We start from the raw sequence: 15,685 nt of genomic DNA, 5'->3' as shown, positions 1-15,685 counted from the left end.
TGTGAGTCTTTCCACTGATCTCAGAGTGAGACAGTAAATCAAATGCTAGACACTTTTGAAAACTGCATCAACAGCACTGCAGCATTAAATGCCAAAGTATGAGCTGATTTTTTCCAAACTTGTATATTTTGGGGGCTCTTTGGAGACATTTTCATTCAATTGTCTGAGGTATCAGAAGGAAATGCATGCTGGAAGTTTTTATTTTATAAAGTCAGGCACAAAATAGATCAAATATAACCTTAAGATATTTAATAACTAAGTGAAAGGACTTCAGAGGTTCTTCAAAAGTAATCATCTCTTAAGCTCAATAGCTTCACACCAGAGATGGATATGGTTCATTGCATTCTTATCTACTAACAAAGTACTAAGCATCCTCACAAAGGAAGCAATAAATAAATAATGTCATTTACTGTAACAAGCAAGCCAGGTGCTTGGGAATGAAAAAAAGAAGTACCCGTGGTACTTTAATCCCCCCAAAACTTCCAAATGAGTGATATGAAAATAAATAGATAAGAGTTTGCAGTAACGCACTTACTCCTCTCCTTAAAAGTCTCCATCAATCAAAAAATATCTCCTTGTTACTAAAAAAGGCAACGCTGGTAAAATGAATCACCTCTTTTGCATGGCAAATGCCTTTAAAGTGTAACTCTGCTGTATCTGTTTTTGCAGATGTCCTAGTGTATAACAGCACCCTCCAACCTTCCTAGAAACACTACTAATAACCTTTTACTTCCAGCTTGACCTTAACCATTATTTTAGTGATTGGGTCCAAATTAACATAAACTGAGCTAGCAAAAGAATTGTACTCACCTATTCATGAACTTGTATCGGCGGTGCAGGTAATAGATTTTTCTCCTGGAAGAACAGCAAAAATGAAGCCAGTCGAGAAGAAAACCCATCGTCAGTTACAGTATGAACTAGCAAGGAAGGAAAGGAGATTGAAGACAGAAGCCTGTAAGAGGTGGAGGAAGAGACTAGAAGAGAGATTACAGAACTGTCACAGGAAGCCACACAGACTCTGGTGGCATTTGAATTGCAAGGAGGTCATCGTTTTCTCATTGTCTTCTCTTTCTCTGCTACTTGTCATGTGTGAAAGACAGGGACCCAAAGATGTGTCTATTTCCAAGAAGTCCATAAACAGTTGTAGGAATTTTGCAGGAACAATATAAAGATGGATAAATTATCCTCTATGTATCTCAAAACCACCAGTGAATTACCAAAACTGCATTTGAAAAAATGTAGGGGGAGTCATTTAGGGAGGGAAAAAAGCCAGGGAAGTGGTGCCTGATGCTGCAATATGACAGTAACACATGCAGTGCCAACCTGGACCAGTGTTTACTGATGGAGCATCATCCTTTGAAACAGAATATAGATTACGTAAGTAATTGAGTATGTATTCAGCACCCACCCCAGGATACAGTCACTCCCTCGGCCTCTTGTACAGGCACTGCTGATTTTTATTGTCAGTGCAATAAGCTGTGTGGGGGTGAGCGTAGGGAACCAGTGAGCAGACCAGGTGCACAAGCAGATGCATGCCAACCACACTCTCCTGATCTTGCCATCTTGCCATGAAAAGAAATACTACTTTTCCGAAAGAGTGGTCAGGCACTGGAATGGGCTGCCCAGGGAGGTGGTGGAGTCATCAACCCTGGAGATATTCAAGGAACGTTTAGATGTTGCGGTGAGGGTCATGGTTTACTAAGAACTAGTGGTGGTGGGTGGACAGTTGGACTGGATGATCTTGTAGGTCTTATCCAACCTTGGTGATTCAATGATTCTATGATCTGCTTCCCTATGGGCCTTGTAGGGCTCACATTACCAGGGCAGTGGCCCCTAACCATCCTGTGTAGATACAGAATGGGATGTCCACCTCCTGTCCCACTCCATTGCTCTTGTTCTCCTCAGAGGTGCCTATTACACCACAACTGTGACTTTCACTAGAGAGATCAAAGACTCCTTTGGCCAAATCTTCCACAAGATAGTGCTGTATCCCTTGCCCTATTCAGCAGGAACAGAGAAAGGTCAAAAGTAAGTGTTACTGATGATGCCATCTGTTTCTTGATTTTTCTTCAAATATTCAGAGTTAGTCACTTTTTGGGACCACCATTTTAAAGCAGGATTTTATTCACTGATTTGTGGACCTTAGACTATTCCAGCCTAACAGGACAGTAATAATTATCTCTCTGTAGATATGAAAAGAATGAAGATGTGGTCATGAAACACATCTTTATATATCTAATTTTTATGGCATGTAATTTTCTATCTGCTGAGAAATGGATCTCAAAAATGGGACCTGGATATGGGACCAGGATAGAACAAACTGCTCACAGCCACTAAAACATGAGTTCCTGTTGTGTTTCTTAATCATGAGATCTTATCCTCTTACTGGGGCAGATTCATCTCAAAGAATGCCAAGAAATGCTGAGAAAGTACACTTTTGGCCTAGTCAATTGTTTCTATGGCTAGAATGGTTTTTAAAAAATAACATGAACATCCTGTAATGAATTGTGATAGCCTCTGCATTTTTCTCTTTAGCAGCAAAAGCTCAAGAAAGAGCTGTTGAAGATTTGCTATGTAAACAAAAAACAAAACAAAAGAAAACTCATTCATATAGAATAAGCCTGCAATTTAATCCTTATTTCATATCCACTTTTCCTAGAATGTTCTTAACATGACAGAGCTGTGTCATAGTAGAGGCATTTTTTTGTCCTTAAGCAAGAAGAAAATAGGAATAGAAATTCTGCAAAAAACATCAACTCACTAGCTCCATATTCTGGGTATGATCTTTATCTTGCTCAGGAGTAATTCCATTAAAAGAAATGGAATTAAGCAATTGCAAACCCTGCTAATTAAAAGAAAAAATCAAGTCCTCTCAGTTCATGGGTTTTGGTCAGTTCAAGTTGAAGTTTTCAAGCTATTCTAACAGTTCTGATAGCCAGCACAGTAAAATTGATATTTTACACAAAAAATTCCATAGCCCAACATGCAAATAATATTAAAAAATGACCAAAATAATCTGAATGATGATGTGAAATGAATTTGGTTGTCAGTGGCATTCAATCAATTTTATTTTCTCCACCGGCAAAGCACTTACAGCCTGAATTGTGCTCCTACTAGAAGTGATACGTATTTATGATCTGCATTTCTGAACTTATGCATTATACAAGCAGAAATTTTACAGGTGCTGAACATACCAGATACGCCCAACAGACATGCACCTTCTGTGCTGCCTTACGTACCTGGATCTTCTTGACCTCCCATTGATTTCAATGAAATGTCCATTTAAAAAACAGCAGCGCACAAGTATGCAGGGGGCTCCAGCAGTGAAGGGGTTAAAGGGCCTAAGGATAGAATACCCCATGAAAACAGCTGCACTGCTACAGCTCACCTTAATTTCAAACCAATATTCTACTGAAATCGCAGGCAGGCATTAACAAGAAAGAACAATGAATATGGTATGTATGACACTCCATTTATATTTTCTAAGAATGTGTGGTATCTTATAGACAAGCTTTCCATGTGCATTCTGCTGTTATTTTTTACTTTAGCTTTACAGTACAGCGTGAAGACAAAATACAACTACACCTACCTGAATGGCATTCTTACATTCATTAGTTCAGCGTATTTGCCCAGGACCTCCCAAGGGGCATGCAACTTCACAAAGATGATGTCACTGTTTGTTAGAGATGACTGCAAAAGAAAAAGAAAACAGCCACCAGGGCTTAATTTTTCAGATAAGAAAGAAATATCTATTCTTGCCTTGTGACAGCCCTCCCACTTCCCGACTCTTCCTGAAGCATGTGTTCTATTGAGATGTTGTCAACTTATTTTCCTTCTGGTTTCCTGAGAGCCATGTTTTGACTTCCTTCCAGCCTGTACAGGCATTTCCTTCATGTGGAAAAGAGGGCATGGACAGGCGGTTAACATGGAGTTCTGGGTTACCCAAGTGGGGGGTGGGAAAAAAGTTGGTCCTGAGCTTCAACTAAAGCTAAAATGGCAACTTTGGATCTGGTTCTGCTAATTGACCTGATTTCTGTACTCATCATGACACAGCTGTCTCTTTTTGAGTCACATAATGGAGACACATCTGGCAATTAAGAAAAATTTAATGACATGGACATATAATGAAGTTCAACAGATAGTCATGGGTTCCACTGTCACTCTTGGCTCCAAGAACTTGAATGTTACAACTAAAGTCAGCAGGAAAAAGGATATCTGATGCCACCCCCAGCACAGATTTATTGCCAGGAGCCAATGACAGTTTAGGGTCATGATTACAGCAGCAAGATCTTTAACTTTTTGCTACTGTTTTCTTCCCTATGGGTTGTATGTATTTTCGAGAGAGCTTTACATAGCATATTCACATTGGAACAGTTGTTACCTAATAAAAGGCTGTCCAGCAATGAGCAGAGAATGTGCAGTTTAGAGAAGGGGGAAAATGTACGTTAATTTGCTCTCAGGAGGAGAACTAGTGCTTTTCAGGAAAAGTACAACAGCGTTGGCTGAAACTGCTCTTATTGAGAACGCGGACATTCACATATTAATATTGGAAGATGAATTGTACAAGTTCTAATGAAAATCAATGGTACTGTCATAAAGCTGCATTCTGTGCAGCTTACAGCAACTAAATGGATCACACTAACAGGGACAACTAAGACAAGCTGAATTCAAGGAATTCCCAGGAAATAAGTGAAGGTGTACAGAGTATGAGAGAAGGAAAGTGTGAGGTCTGAGAAAGTCAGGCGGGAAATTTGATAGTGTAAGGATTAGTTAGGGTATAGGGAATGATTTCCAAGTCTTTTAGACTTTGTACTATATTAAATGCTCCTCACATTCATTCTTAGTTATTACAACTTACTGGGATTCTTAAGTCTGAGACTTCAGCAAGTAGATAGCACACAACCAAGACTATGCACTGCTACTCTAAAAATTTCCTGCAAACTACTCCTGCAGAGGTTAAGGTTAAGTCAGCAGAGGACTGGCAATTTTTTTCATAAGCAACATGGATGAAAAACAACCTAAATCAAAGAATCCTCTAGTAAAGTCCTGACACACTAACAATAGTTGGGAAATTGAGGAAATTGATTTAAAACAGTCTGTAAATTTACTGATGAATGTTATATACATTTTCCAGCACACAGTAATTTAAGCCATACAAAGTATGACAGTCCCAGTAACAGCTATTTCACAGGTTAAAACTATATTTAACTAAATTTAATTTCTTATCTGTTACATATTTTCACATAGAAACATGAAAAGATTCCAAATACTTATGAAAAAATTAAATACAGGTCTTTAAAGATATAGATTATTTTTTAATCAGGATATTGTAATACTGTTTTATCAATTTCGTCTGCAGACGATCTAGCAAATACGCATTTGCGAGACTCAGTTATTTTCAGAAGGGATGCTAATGCTAAATTATGAATATGCAAATCCAGTTCACTTGAGTTTGCTCATGTTAAGTGTTCATAAAAGAAAGCATATGGAAAGACTGAGATAAGCAAGATTGGAACTAAAAGAACAATCCATACAGAAGAGTAATTGAATGCAATGTCACATTCACCTAATCTAAGGAGAACATCGCAAATCAAAGCATCTAAAAGAAAATATCAATAGCTCTATCTTAGTTACAAAAACACTTCAGTGAATAGAACCTGATAAACTGTCTTTGTTATATTAGTATTTAGACCCCTTAGTATCCTTTGGCTTCTTAATGTTCCAGTAAGAGGAACACTGTTCTTTTATAATTGACTTTAGAGACTTGGCTCATTAAAAAGTTCAGAGAAATAAACACAGTTTCACATTATAGGAATATGCAAACAAAAATCAATGTTAACATTGCTCAGCTTGGAAATGTAACTAAGAAAACCGTTTATTGACATGTGCAATCTGCAAGAAAGTGATGTCTAGATGATAAAGAAATAAAAACTAGCACAGCAATAAAGGGAGCAGAAAATGAAATATAACACTTTGCAAACATTAAAATGGAGCATGTGTTTGGTGTTGACTTGTGACACCAATGTCTTCAGTTACCACTTTATGATAATTGCCAGGCCACCAACATTCACATAAATCAGCCATTTCAAACTTATTTCTTGAGGAAGAACATGCATAGTGTGTGACAAGAGACTTGATTATAATCACAGAACCACAGATTAATTTAGGTCCCCTCCAGGGGTCATCTGTGCTCACTCTCTTCCTAAAGCAGGGTCAATTTTAATCATTTGCTCAAGGGCTTGTCCTGTTGAGTTCTGAATATCTCCATGGGAAAAGATTTCACAACCTTTCTGGGCAAGCCACTTACTGTAATTGGTTGAGAAAAAATATTTTCTATGGTAAAACCGTACACTTCTCCAGAGAAATGCTGGTTGAAAAAATACAAGTTTTTACACTAGAGGACTTTCAAAGAACATTCAAGGAAGGCTTTATAAAGCAACTTGTTTCTTACAGGAATGCTTTCTTTTTTTTTTTTTTTTTTTTTTAATCTGATTAAACACTAGCAAGATGTATTTAGTTTAATTGAATCCTCATCTTCAAAACACAACGGAATGTCTCACAGGGTAGAATTCAAATCATCACAACCTGGGTCACAGAGAGTCAATATACAAGGAGTGCCATTCTGTGGTGTCATCAATCTACTATTTTTCACAAGCCGTAATTTTTCTGTCCTTCTCCTCCCTGCTCACTCACCTCCTTTTTCAGCTGACCTGGAACTATAGTATTCCTGAAAATACCAAATCACTATTTAATAACCACAAGTAGATGTCTCCATGGCCTGCATTTCAGTATAACAGATTCACTAATTCTCACCCTTTCTGTGTTCAGTGATGAATCACTTTTATCATGGTATTATCACTGCCGATATGACAGTACAAGTAGTGCCACAGGACCACATATTATAGTTAGAAATGGCTATTTCTTCCTTCTGACAACACCACCTTTATCTTTTACCACTGGGTCTGTAGAGACACTGTATTCCCAAAGAAAACAAATCCACTATAAATGTGCTTAATAACTAAGCACTGTATTCTTCTCCAGTAGTACTGTAAAAGTAATGAGAGAGTGTAATGTAGGGGTAGGGGCCATTTACCTAACTCCAAAAGCACAAGCAACTTCTTTGGGCCATCAGCTAGGCCACGGAAAACTTGTAAAGAAACATCAGGTTCTTGATCTTCTTATGAAAGCACGCTTTCATGTCTAGAAACAGAGTGTTGTTAACTGCTGCTGAATCTAAGTTCTGGCTAACAAACTCACGTGTATTTCTGCAGGCATTCTAAGTTCTTTTGATAGCAGTATTTAAAAATATGTATTCACTACTGACCTGACTCTGCTCTTTCTGAAGTTATCATTGTTAGTCTGAACGGAATGCTGACTTTGAACATCTCTTGAAAAGCGTACATTTTACAGTATTTGCAGACTGCCTTCTAGGATCAGGGCTGGAGATTTGTGTCCTTAATCAAATACATTCTTGAAGATTCTTTTCCAATAAATAAAACTTTTAAAATTCATTATTGTCAAGTCATTTTAAGACAAAAACAACTGTAGGACTCACATTAATACAGTATTTTTTAGATTAAAAATAAAGAAAGTAGAAAAAGAGATTCATGGGAGATAACCTTGAAGAAAGATATAATTACAGTGTCTCCAGTTGGATGGTGTAATTATTTATTTGCCTTGAGGCCACTAGGCAGACAACTGTAAAAACCAATGCTCTAATTTGTATATGCTTATCTATAGGAAAAAGCTGTAAAAGGAAAAGAAATCAGAATTTATTACAAACACCTTTTCCCTGTCATTGTTTAAGAAAAAAATACTAAAGACTGGGAATTTTCTCACCTTTTAAAGTAAAATAAAATAAAAAGATTTTGAAACAGAACCAGCAACTGCACTCAATTCTTGCCTAAATTAGGAAGACCCAGCAAGGTAACTTAAAAAGAAAGGAGTAGTTACTTGCAAACAGTTTATTTTCATTACGAACATCAGATAAGAAAGGCCAGAAAAGAAGAAAAAATCAAGAAGAAAATCAACATCTGTCCTCTAATTACAATTCTGCCTATAATCAAACTCCATATGATGCCTCAGTGCAGAGGGGTAAATGGTAACTGTCACAGGATCCACTGTTTTTGAAAATGACTCTAGTATATTAACAGCACAGACTGATTTGCCATGTGGACTCAATTAAGTGGAGGAAAACAAAAGCCAGCAAATTTTAGCTGATTAAATCATCCTTCCTCTGCAAAATCAAAATAAATATAAATTAACAAAGGTAATTCCATAGAACTGGACAAGCAGCAATAATGTTCTGCCAATACTTTTCAGAAGTGCATACCTTACCACTGAGTAAGTACTTACATACTTTCAATATATGTCCTGTTTGAGGGAAAATATTACACATGCAAATGCCTTAACCTCTACATTCATGGATCAAAGGAATCTAGTAAATACAGTGCCAATGTCTTTCAAATGTATCCTTTCAATCACAGCACAGGTGTGACAGAAAAGAGGAATATACTGCTCACATTTCAACACGTTAAGAAGCTTTTGACTTAGGAGAACCTGTAGGACAAAAGCAGTAAAGGTGAAAATAAGATTCAAGAAACAAAGCTCTAACTAATAAATAGAAAGCTGTTAATAAAACAATTTTGACATAGGAGGACACTGACTTATAAAATATAGAATAACTGTATATGGAGGCACAGAGATGGGGTTACAATTTACTCTGATTTTTGTATGAAAATTTGATGCTGGGTAAAGCTTTATCTTCGCTTAGCAAAATATTTCCAGAGGTTCAGCTTCAGTGGAGTTAGTAATACAAGCAGGTGGCTGGCTACTGCCAGCGTTCGGGCAGTGTGTCATCTAATCCAACTCAGAGCAGGTGTCATTGTCACAGTGCTTAATTTTTGGCAGCAGCTGACATGGAGTTAGTAACAAGGGGAAATGTTTGCAAATGTCTCTTCATGTAGACAGACTGTATGAGTGGGAGGGTAACGTAAAGAACAGAGTGGTTTACTTGAGTGGAAGAAAAATGTAATACTATGTCATTGCTAAAATTTAATGTGCAACAACGACCTTACAGTTTGCACTAAAGAGATACAAATCCCTCTGCATCAAGAAATAACTTGAGAAAGTATGCCTTTAATCCTAACAAATGTCACCTGTATTCACTTGAGGTGGAAAGCGTGAATGTCCCAGTAAGGTAACTTAAATGTAGTAAATCTGCCAGGGAAACAATATTCTCTGACTTGGACTCCACTTCCTAAAGAAAGGATTAAAAATACCTGCAGCGTCATCGTCTTAATGGAAGAGGTTGAACTGACTGTGAGGCAACGATAAAACATTTCTCGATAATCCCTTTAGTATACACTGAGTACAAGTTTTATCCACCCATGTGGATAAGATTTATATGACAAAACAGCTAATCGTATAAATTTCATCTGACAAATAGATGATGGGATGCAGATTTTAATTCTTCTGGATGAGAAGATAGTATAAAGATGTGAAAATAATTACTTGCACATTTAAAAATGCAGATAGATAAAACCACTGAGAAGAATGCGAACGCATTGTTTGATATCGTCAGTTTATATGAGGTATCAGCTATACACTGTAATTCCAGATGAAAAATGTTAATATTTTATACAGCCATGTTTGAGATCATAAAATCTTTTTGACTATTTACTAACCAAGAAATGTCCCCTAAGTATAATTTTTTACTTTTAGCATCACAGGCTGTGAAAAATATATCATACAATTGAACTACATCTTATCAAGCAGCTTCCACTGTGATTTATCCCAAGTGTAAAATACTAAAACAATATTTTCCCAGTACATTTATACATCTCATTTATCATTTTTTGAAGTAAAAAAGTGCTTACACTTAATGAAATGTCTATCAAATATTCATATTTGCTTTTAGAGGCTTGTTGGAGAAACACTGCTTTGGCACAGGAAAAGACAATTTATTTTTTGTCCAACACTTAATTTCACAAACTTAGCAATCACTCAAACACACAGAGCATGCAGGCAGGCTTATTATAGCTTTTGCATACAAATAGCCTAGAGGAACTGAACAAGGTGCTTGTCATAGCATAGAATAATTGAGGTTGCAAAGGCCTTCTGGAAGTCCAAACCCCTGCTCAAACCACAGTGGGTTACAGGGCATTGAATATTTCTGCACATGGACACCTTGCAACCTCCCTGGGCACCACAGCCACTCTGGACGGAAAGGCCATTACTGATCTTCCACATGGATGCAGAAGTGTTTGCAGCATCTCATGGCTGGAGCACCTGCTTGTGCTCCAGCAAGGTGAAGGCATTTGGTTGCTCAACTCTTTATTTCAGACCCTTCTTTAGCTCACACACTCAAGGAAGACATACATTACTCATATGACTATCTGCCAGCGCTTTCCCTGTAGCTCTCAATTACAGTCTGCGTACCTCTGTATTTGCAAAATTCTTTCAAAGGAGAGATTCTAGTGAACTCACCAAGACCACAGTTGCAAAAGAGCCCAATCCAAATGATATTATCAGGAGAGAGGCTGCGATGAAGTCCACATGGCGGAATGTTGCCCCCAGTCATCTACACACTCTCCATGCTAGGATTTACAAGGTGGCATGTGGTTAGCCCTGACTGTAGCGGGAGTAGCAGAGTCAGTGCATGCACCAATCAGCAGGGCTGATTTGGTTGGGTGCCAGACCATGCTGATGTGACTCTAACATTTGTAGTGACAAAGCTAACTAACTTAGCAAAACCTGACTGTTCAGGACACATAGACCCTCATACTGCTGCCTTCCTCTACTCTGCAGGAAAGGGAAGGTCTCAGAAGAACACTCTGACAGCACTTCCTTATACCTAAAAGGCAAAGGAAAGTCACCAAAGAAAACACAAGATCCAGTTAAATGAAGGGGAAAGATGCTTGTGAAGAGCATCAATCATTAGCAGTTATTACCAGTTATAAATGCTAAGAGTTTGAGTAGTTCAGATGCTTGCTGTCCCAGTCCACTTTTCTGTGCTTTATCTGTCTTACTGCTAGTATTATTAGAACTGGAAGGAGTCTGAGGAACTCTTTTCCGATAAGTCATTTCACATTGCTTAACTCAATGCTGCAATACTATTCTATTCTGTCTGGCAGAGACCATTATGCAAAAAAAAAAATTAGTATAATCCTTTAATAAGAGAGCCATAGTGAATTTCTGATTGACTGCACTCTGTAGTCTCAGTATAGATACTCATATTATCTGATAAATTAAAAGGTTGTAAACAATTTAACAAGTTGTTTTGGTAATCTGCAAAAGGATATAGCAGGATATCCATCTCTCCAGATATGAGACCATTATTCCACCAAAGAGAAGTTTTTTCCAAAGCAAAATATGATGGTGAAAACAGACTTGATTAACACTATTCAGGTCACAATTCAGATTGCTACACTTAGGTAGATTTGCCTTTTTCCATATACCAAAATATGTTCAGACTGTGTAAGACTTCCTACAAAAAAAAATTAAATATATAAAACAACAAGAATTCAAAGTTAATTCCTCCGAATGTGCTGGCTTCATCACATCACAGTTTGAGGTTGATCAGGAAAATGAAATTTTACAGTCTGCTACAGAGAGGAAATTAGTAATAATTGATCATCTACATGATTTTTTATCTGTCTGTCTCTGCTAAGCTAGGTTCATAGTAGTTTGACTTGCATATATAACTAGATCATCTGATGTAAAAATTTCAAAACAGAAAAAAAATAAAACTTTCTTAAGCAAAGGTAACATAAATAGAACTTAACTGGATGCAAAAGATGAAATTTAAATATGTTACAGTATCTCTAAACAAAGAAGGGGAATACTAGATCTTTGTGGACAAATCCCTTCATTTGCTAGATGTGCTTTAAATGAAACAGGGCCAATATATAACAAGGACAAATTATACTTTTACTCTGGTCTGTTCCAATTTGTTATAATGAAACAACATCCCATCATGGCACAATGTACTAGCAAGGCAAAGACGTAAAGTTTAGCCCAATGTTAAAGAGTTACTGCCATTCACAATGTGCCTGTTGGCATAAGGTTCTTTCTGTATGACATGGGAAGGCAAAGCAGCACCAGATGGAGCTCAGTATTTTAATGGTTCAGATGAATGTGGTTGAGGACAAGGATGATTTGCTCGCCTAGTTCAGGTCTCTAACATGAATATATAGTGAGATGTTATAGAAAGCAAGCCTTCCTTTGCTTCAATGCCAATGTCACCAAGTGAGATAATGTTTTCATCTGACTGCATATGTTGCACTGCAATTAAACTATCCTAAAAGTGTATGCTGAATGATACTGAAATTTGAGGTTCCTATAACTCGACAAAAATAAGATCCTGTGTAGCACATACACTGGCAAAGATTCTCCCCTCCAAATTCACTTGCTCCATGGAAACCACTGTAATGAAGAACTTCACTTAATATATAGTAACATCTTTTTCCATAGATTAAGAAATGTTCATTCCATTTAAGAGTCCTCATCTAGCAAAAGGCAGATTATTCAGCTTAGGAAACTGCAAACATCTTTGTTATCTACTGAGAGAATTAACACTGTTTGTAAAGGTTTCTGGAATCTTTTATTTTGCTCCCTTTCCATAGAGGGTCTGAGTCACTAAGGGCTGCAGCAGAGCCTTCACATTCCAAATGTGGAACAGAAGTCATCAAAGCGTTTTCTAGCTCTGCAGCACTATTCAGATACTTCTATTCAATATAAAACTTCGGAATGGAATTGAAATTCTCACGTATTGTACCTCTGAAACTAATGCATTTGGTAAGCTTACAGCAATCAATTTTATTCTCTCGTGTGGGAAATAGTAAAAATGCAAATTGAAAAGAAAAATAAGACAAAATCCCACTTCACTTAATAATCCCATTCTTTCTATATACTTCATAAAAGCACTATAATTGGAACTTTCTTCTACAACAAAGTTTTCTTGGCTGGAAAATTACAATTCCATTAGATAAGATCTCTGAAAAAAGTTAATATGGCTCATACAGCCAGGGCTCTATAAATTATAATTCAAACATTTTTGAGAAGAACGTGCTTAAAAACAAAACAGGCTGGCCCCAAGGAATACTAGAAAAGGTATTTTAAAACCGGGGAAAAATTCCATTAGTGCTACAGTACTAGACATTAGAAATCATCCAAACTACAGAACACTATTTCAAAATATCACCACCTAAGGAATTGTAATTGTTCATGCTCCACAGGCTATCCTTCCTGATATTTAAAATATAGAAATTCTAGTATGTGCAGTAGAAGTAGTGAAGGAATGTTGTGTTTTGAATCATTTCATGTAACTTTATAGGGACACCACATTTATTTCTGTACAAACACATATACACTCAGGCAAGATCTCTTTCAAATATGAGAACATAGCAGTGAATTGGCTAGGAAGTAAATGGCATTAAAATTATATGGCACATACACATCTATGTCCTTGCTAATAGTTACTGAAGGGTGTGCTATTACCTCAGCAACAAAACTGCCGAATTTCTTCCCTACAATAATCTCATTGCAGTGCTGTCTATAGTTGCCATGTTGCTTTTCAAAGAGGAAAGGAAAAAAACAAACCCCCAATACTTGCAGTGTGATATTTTAAAGCAGCTCTCCTTCCACCTTTCTGTCTTACACATATATATCTGAGAAATTTCTCCCACTGATAAATTTGTTTCCTCCTGCGAATCCCATCTCTCTGTCTTAAGGCTCATCTCCTTCTCGTCAGTCAGTGTCACTTTTCTCTCTCCAGATTCCCTCATACAATCACAGAAGGGTACTTGTCCTGCCAATAGCCCTCTAACTACACCATAAGTCTAACAGACGTATGAAGGAGGTATTTCTGACCTCAGAACTCTGCCAAATGTAGCCTCTGGAGCATAAGAAATGACAGATATCTGTATTTTTAAAAGTTTCAATATGAGAAGGCAAATGGAAGTAATCTTAACCTTTGAGTTGGAGGAACCATGCATAAAATAAACATAAAATTCCATGAACTACCAATATATGGATCAATTACAGAAAGATCAGAGCAGAACAATAAAAATGATCATGAGTTTTGGGAAACTAGACCAGAGGAAAAAATGTAGAGAGCTGGGATAATTCAAAATAAAGAAGAAACTGCTAAACAGATGACAGTATCATTTTTAAAATAGGCAGTTGTGACTAGGAAAGGGAATGAATTGCTCTCCACCTTCTGAATAAGTTTAGAAATAACTGGATTAAATGACACTTAGGTCAGATATAGCAAAGAATAAAACATAAATCAAGCTGCACAGTACTAAAACATTAGAGTGATTTGGCAAGGCAGGCTTTCAGGAGAAGACTTCACTAGAAGGTGGTCAGGTACTGGCACAGGCTCCCCAGCACAGTGGTCACATCCCCAAACTGATGGAGTTCAAGCAGTGTCTGGACAATGCTCTCAGTCATACAGTCTGATTTTTCAGTGGTTCTGTGTACTGGACTCCATGATCCTTTTGGGTCCCTTCCCACTCAGAATATTGTATAATTTTGTGATTCTAGGGCCAAGGTTGGAAAAGCTATTGGCAGTGTCTATCTGTCCTGCCCTTGCTGCTGTGAGCACTCCCCAGTCTCCTCCATTACAATTTGCCAGAGGATCATGCAGTTCTTAAAACATTACATAATCAAACCTCTCTTATTTGGCATTGTTCAACTTCACTCTAGCCTGAGAGATGTGATAATACAAGATCCTGGAAATAATATTTCATCTTAAGAGACAATACACTAAGAAACATGAATATAGCATGAACCAAGTACTAGGGAAAAAAGAAGGAAAAAAAAAGAGAGATGTGGGGGGACAATCCACAGACAAAATAGGGGTAGAATTCCCTTCCTTTTAAAACCCACAGATCTGAAAGAGTAGTTCTGTGCTCACCACAACTACTTCTTGGATCGAGCTGCTATGAAAAGCTGTGAAGCTCAACAGCTTTGTTATGGCTGAGTTAATAAATAAAGGTTACATTAGCAAGGGAAACTCAAATTTCAGAAGTGAGTGTCAGAGCAAGAAGGATCAGCGATGAGGACTGAGACATCATTGGTATATGTGGTATCATCCTCACACTCCTACTAGGGAACAGGATCTGGAAGAGTTGTGGGCGTGTTTGAAAGAGGTTGGGAAACCTTGGAGAAAAGGCAGGGACATGAAGCAAGCTGAAAGAACTCCACAGGGAAAGCTGGTGCTGGGAGTCGTGAAGTAGAACAGGGAAGAATTCCTCAGTTCCCTTAGTGTGGCTGAGATTGTGACTAAAGCAGAAAGACCTTTAAGTGTTATGTATGATCTAGAAGTGGCGTTTGATGTATTTTCTGCTTTAGTTCTAGTGCCTAACCTTTTGCTAAAATAGAACTTCTCAGCACATTAGATTTTTTGTTTGTTTGTTTACAATAACCTCAGCTGAATGTGAAAAGACCAAAGCATATCACTTTCCCAAAAGAAACACATGCAACTAATATGGGTCCAGAGATCCCATCTTATATTGGATGGGGATTTTCAGGAAATGAGATGTGGGACTGGAAGGATCATACATGGAATGTGACAGTATCAAGTTTGGTATAAAAGCCCTACATCATGCTTCTGTGTGAGCAGTACTGCAATAATTTCTGGCAAGAAGGCAGCAGTGAAGAGATGCTCCTGACTCAGGAA

General features: G+C 37.5%; 1 protein-coding gene across 6 annotated transcripts in view; it reads right to left on the bottom strand.

The window, feature by feature from the left end:
- ANO4 (anoctamin 4) overlaps positions 1–15,685 on the bottom strand; it is a 173,144-nt gene that overhangs the window by 63,189 nt on the left and 94,270 nt on the right. For 3 of the 6 annotated variants that reach the window (XM_025154917.3, XM_040667740.2, XM_040667734.2), the window contains exons 5-7: positions 3,590–3,690; positions 3,240–3,341; positions 811–855 (exon numbers count right to left, since the gene is read on the bottom strand). In XM_025154917.3, coding sequence (XP_025010685.1) covers positions 811–855; positions 3,240–3,341; positions 3,590–3,690 — 248 coding nt within the window. Of the gene's footprint in view, positions 1–810; positions 918–3,239; positions 3,342–3,589; positions 3,693–15,685 lie in introns of those variants that run through there. The other 3 variants (XM_040667745.2, XM_046914759.1, XM_040667755.1) reach the window with 2 other exon arrangements.

Source organism: Gallus gallus, chromosome 1 (assembly GCF_016699485.2).
Source record: "Gallus gallus isolate bGalGal1 chromosome 1, bGalGal1.mat.broiler.GRCg7b, whole genome shotgun sequence".
Lineage (NCBI taxonomy): Eukaryota > Metazoa > Chordata > Aves > Galliformes > Phasianidae > Gallus > Gallus gallus.
The sequence above is the reverse complement of the archived record's forward strand: the minus strand, read 5'-3'. Positions and strand labels throughout refer to the sequence as shown.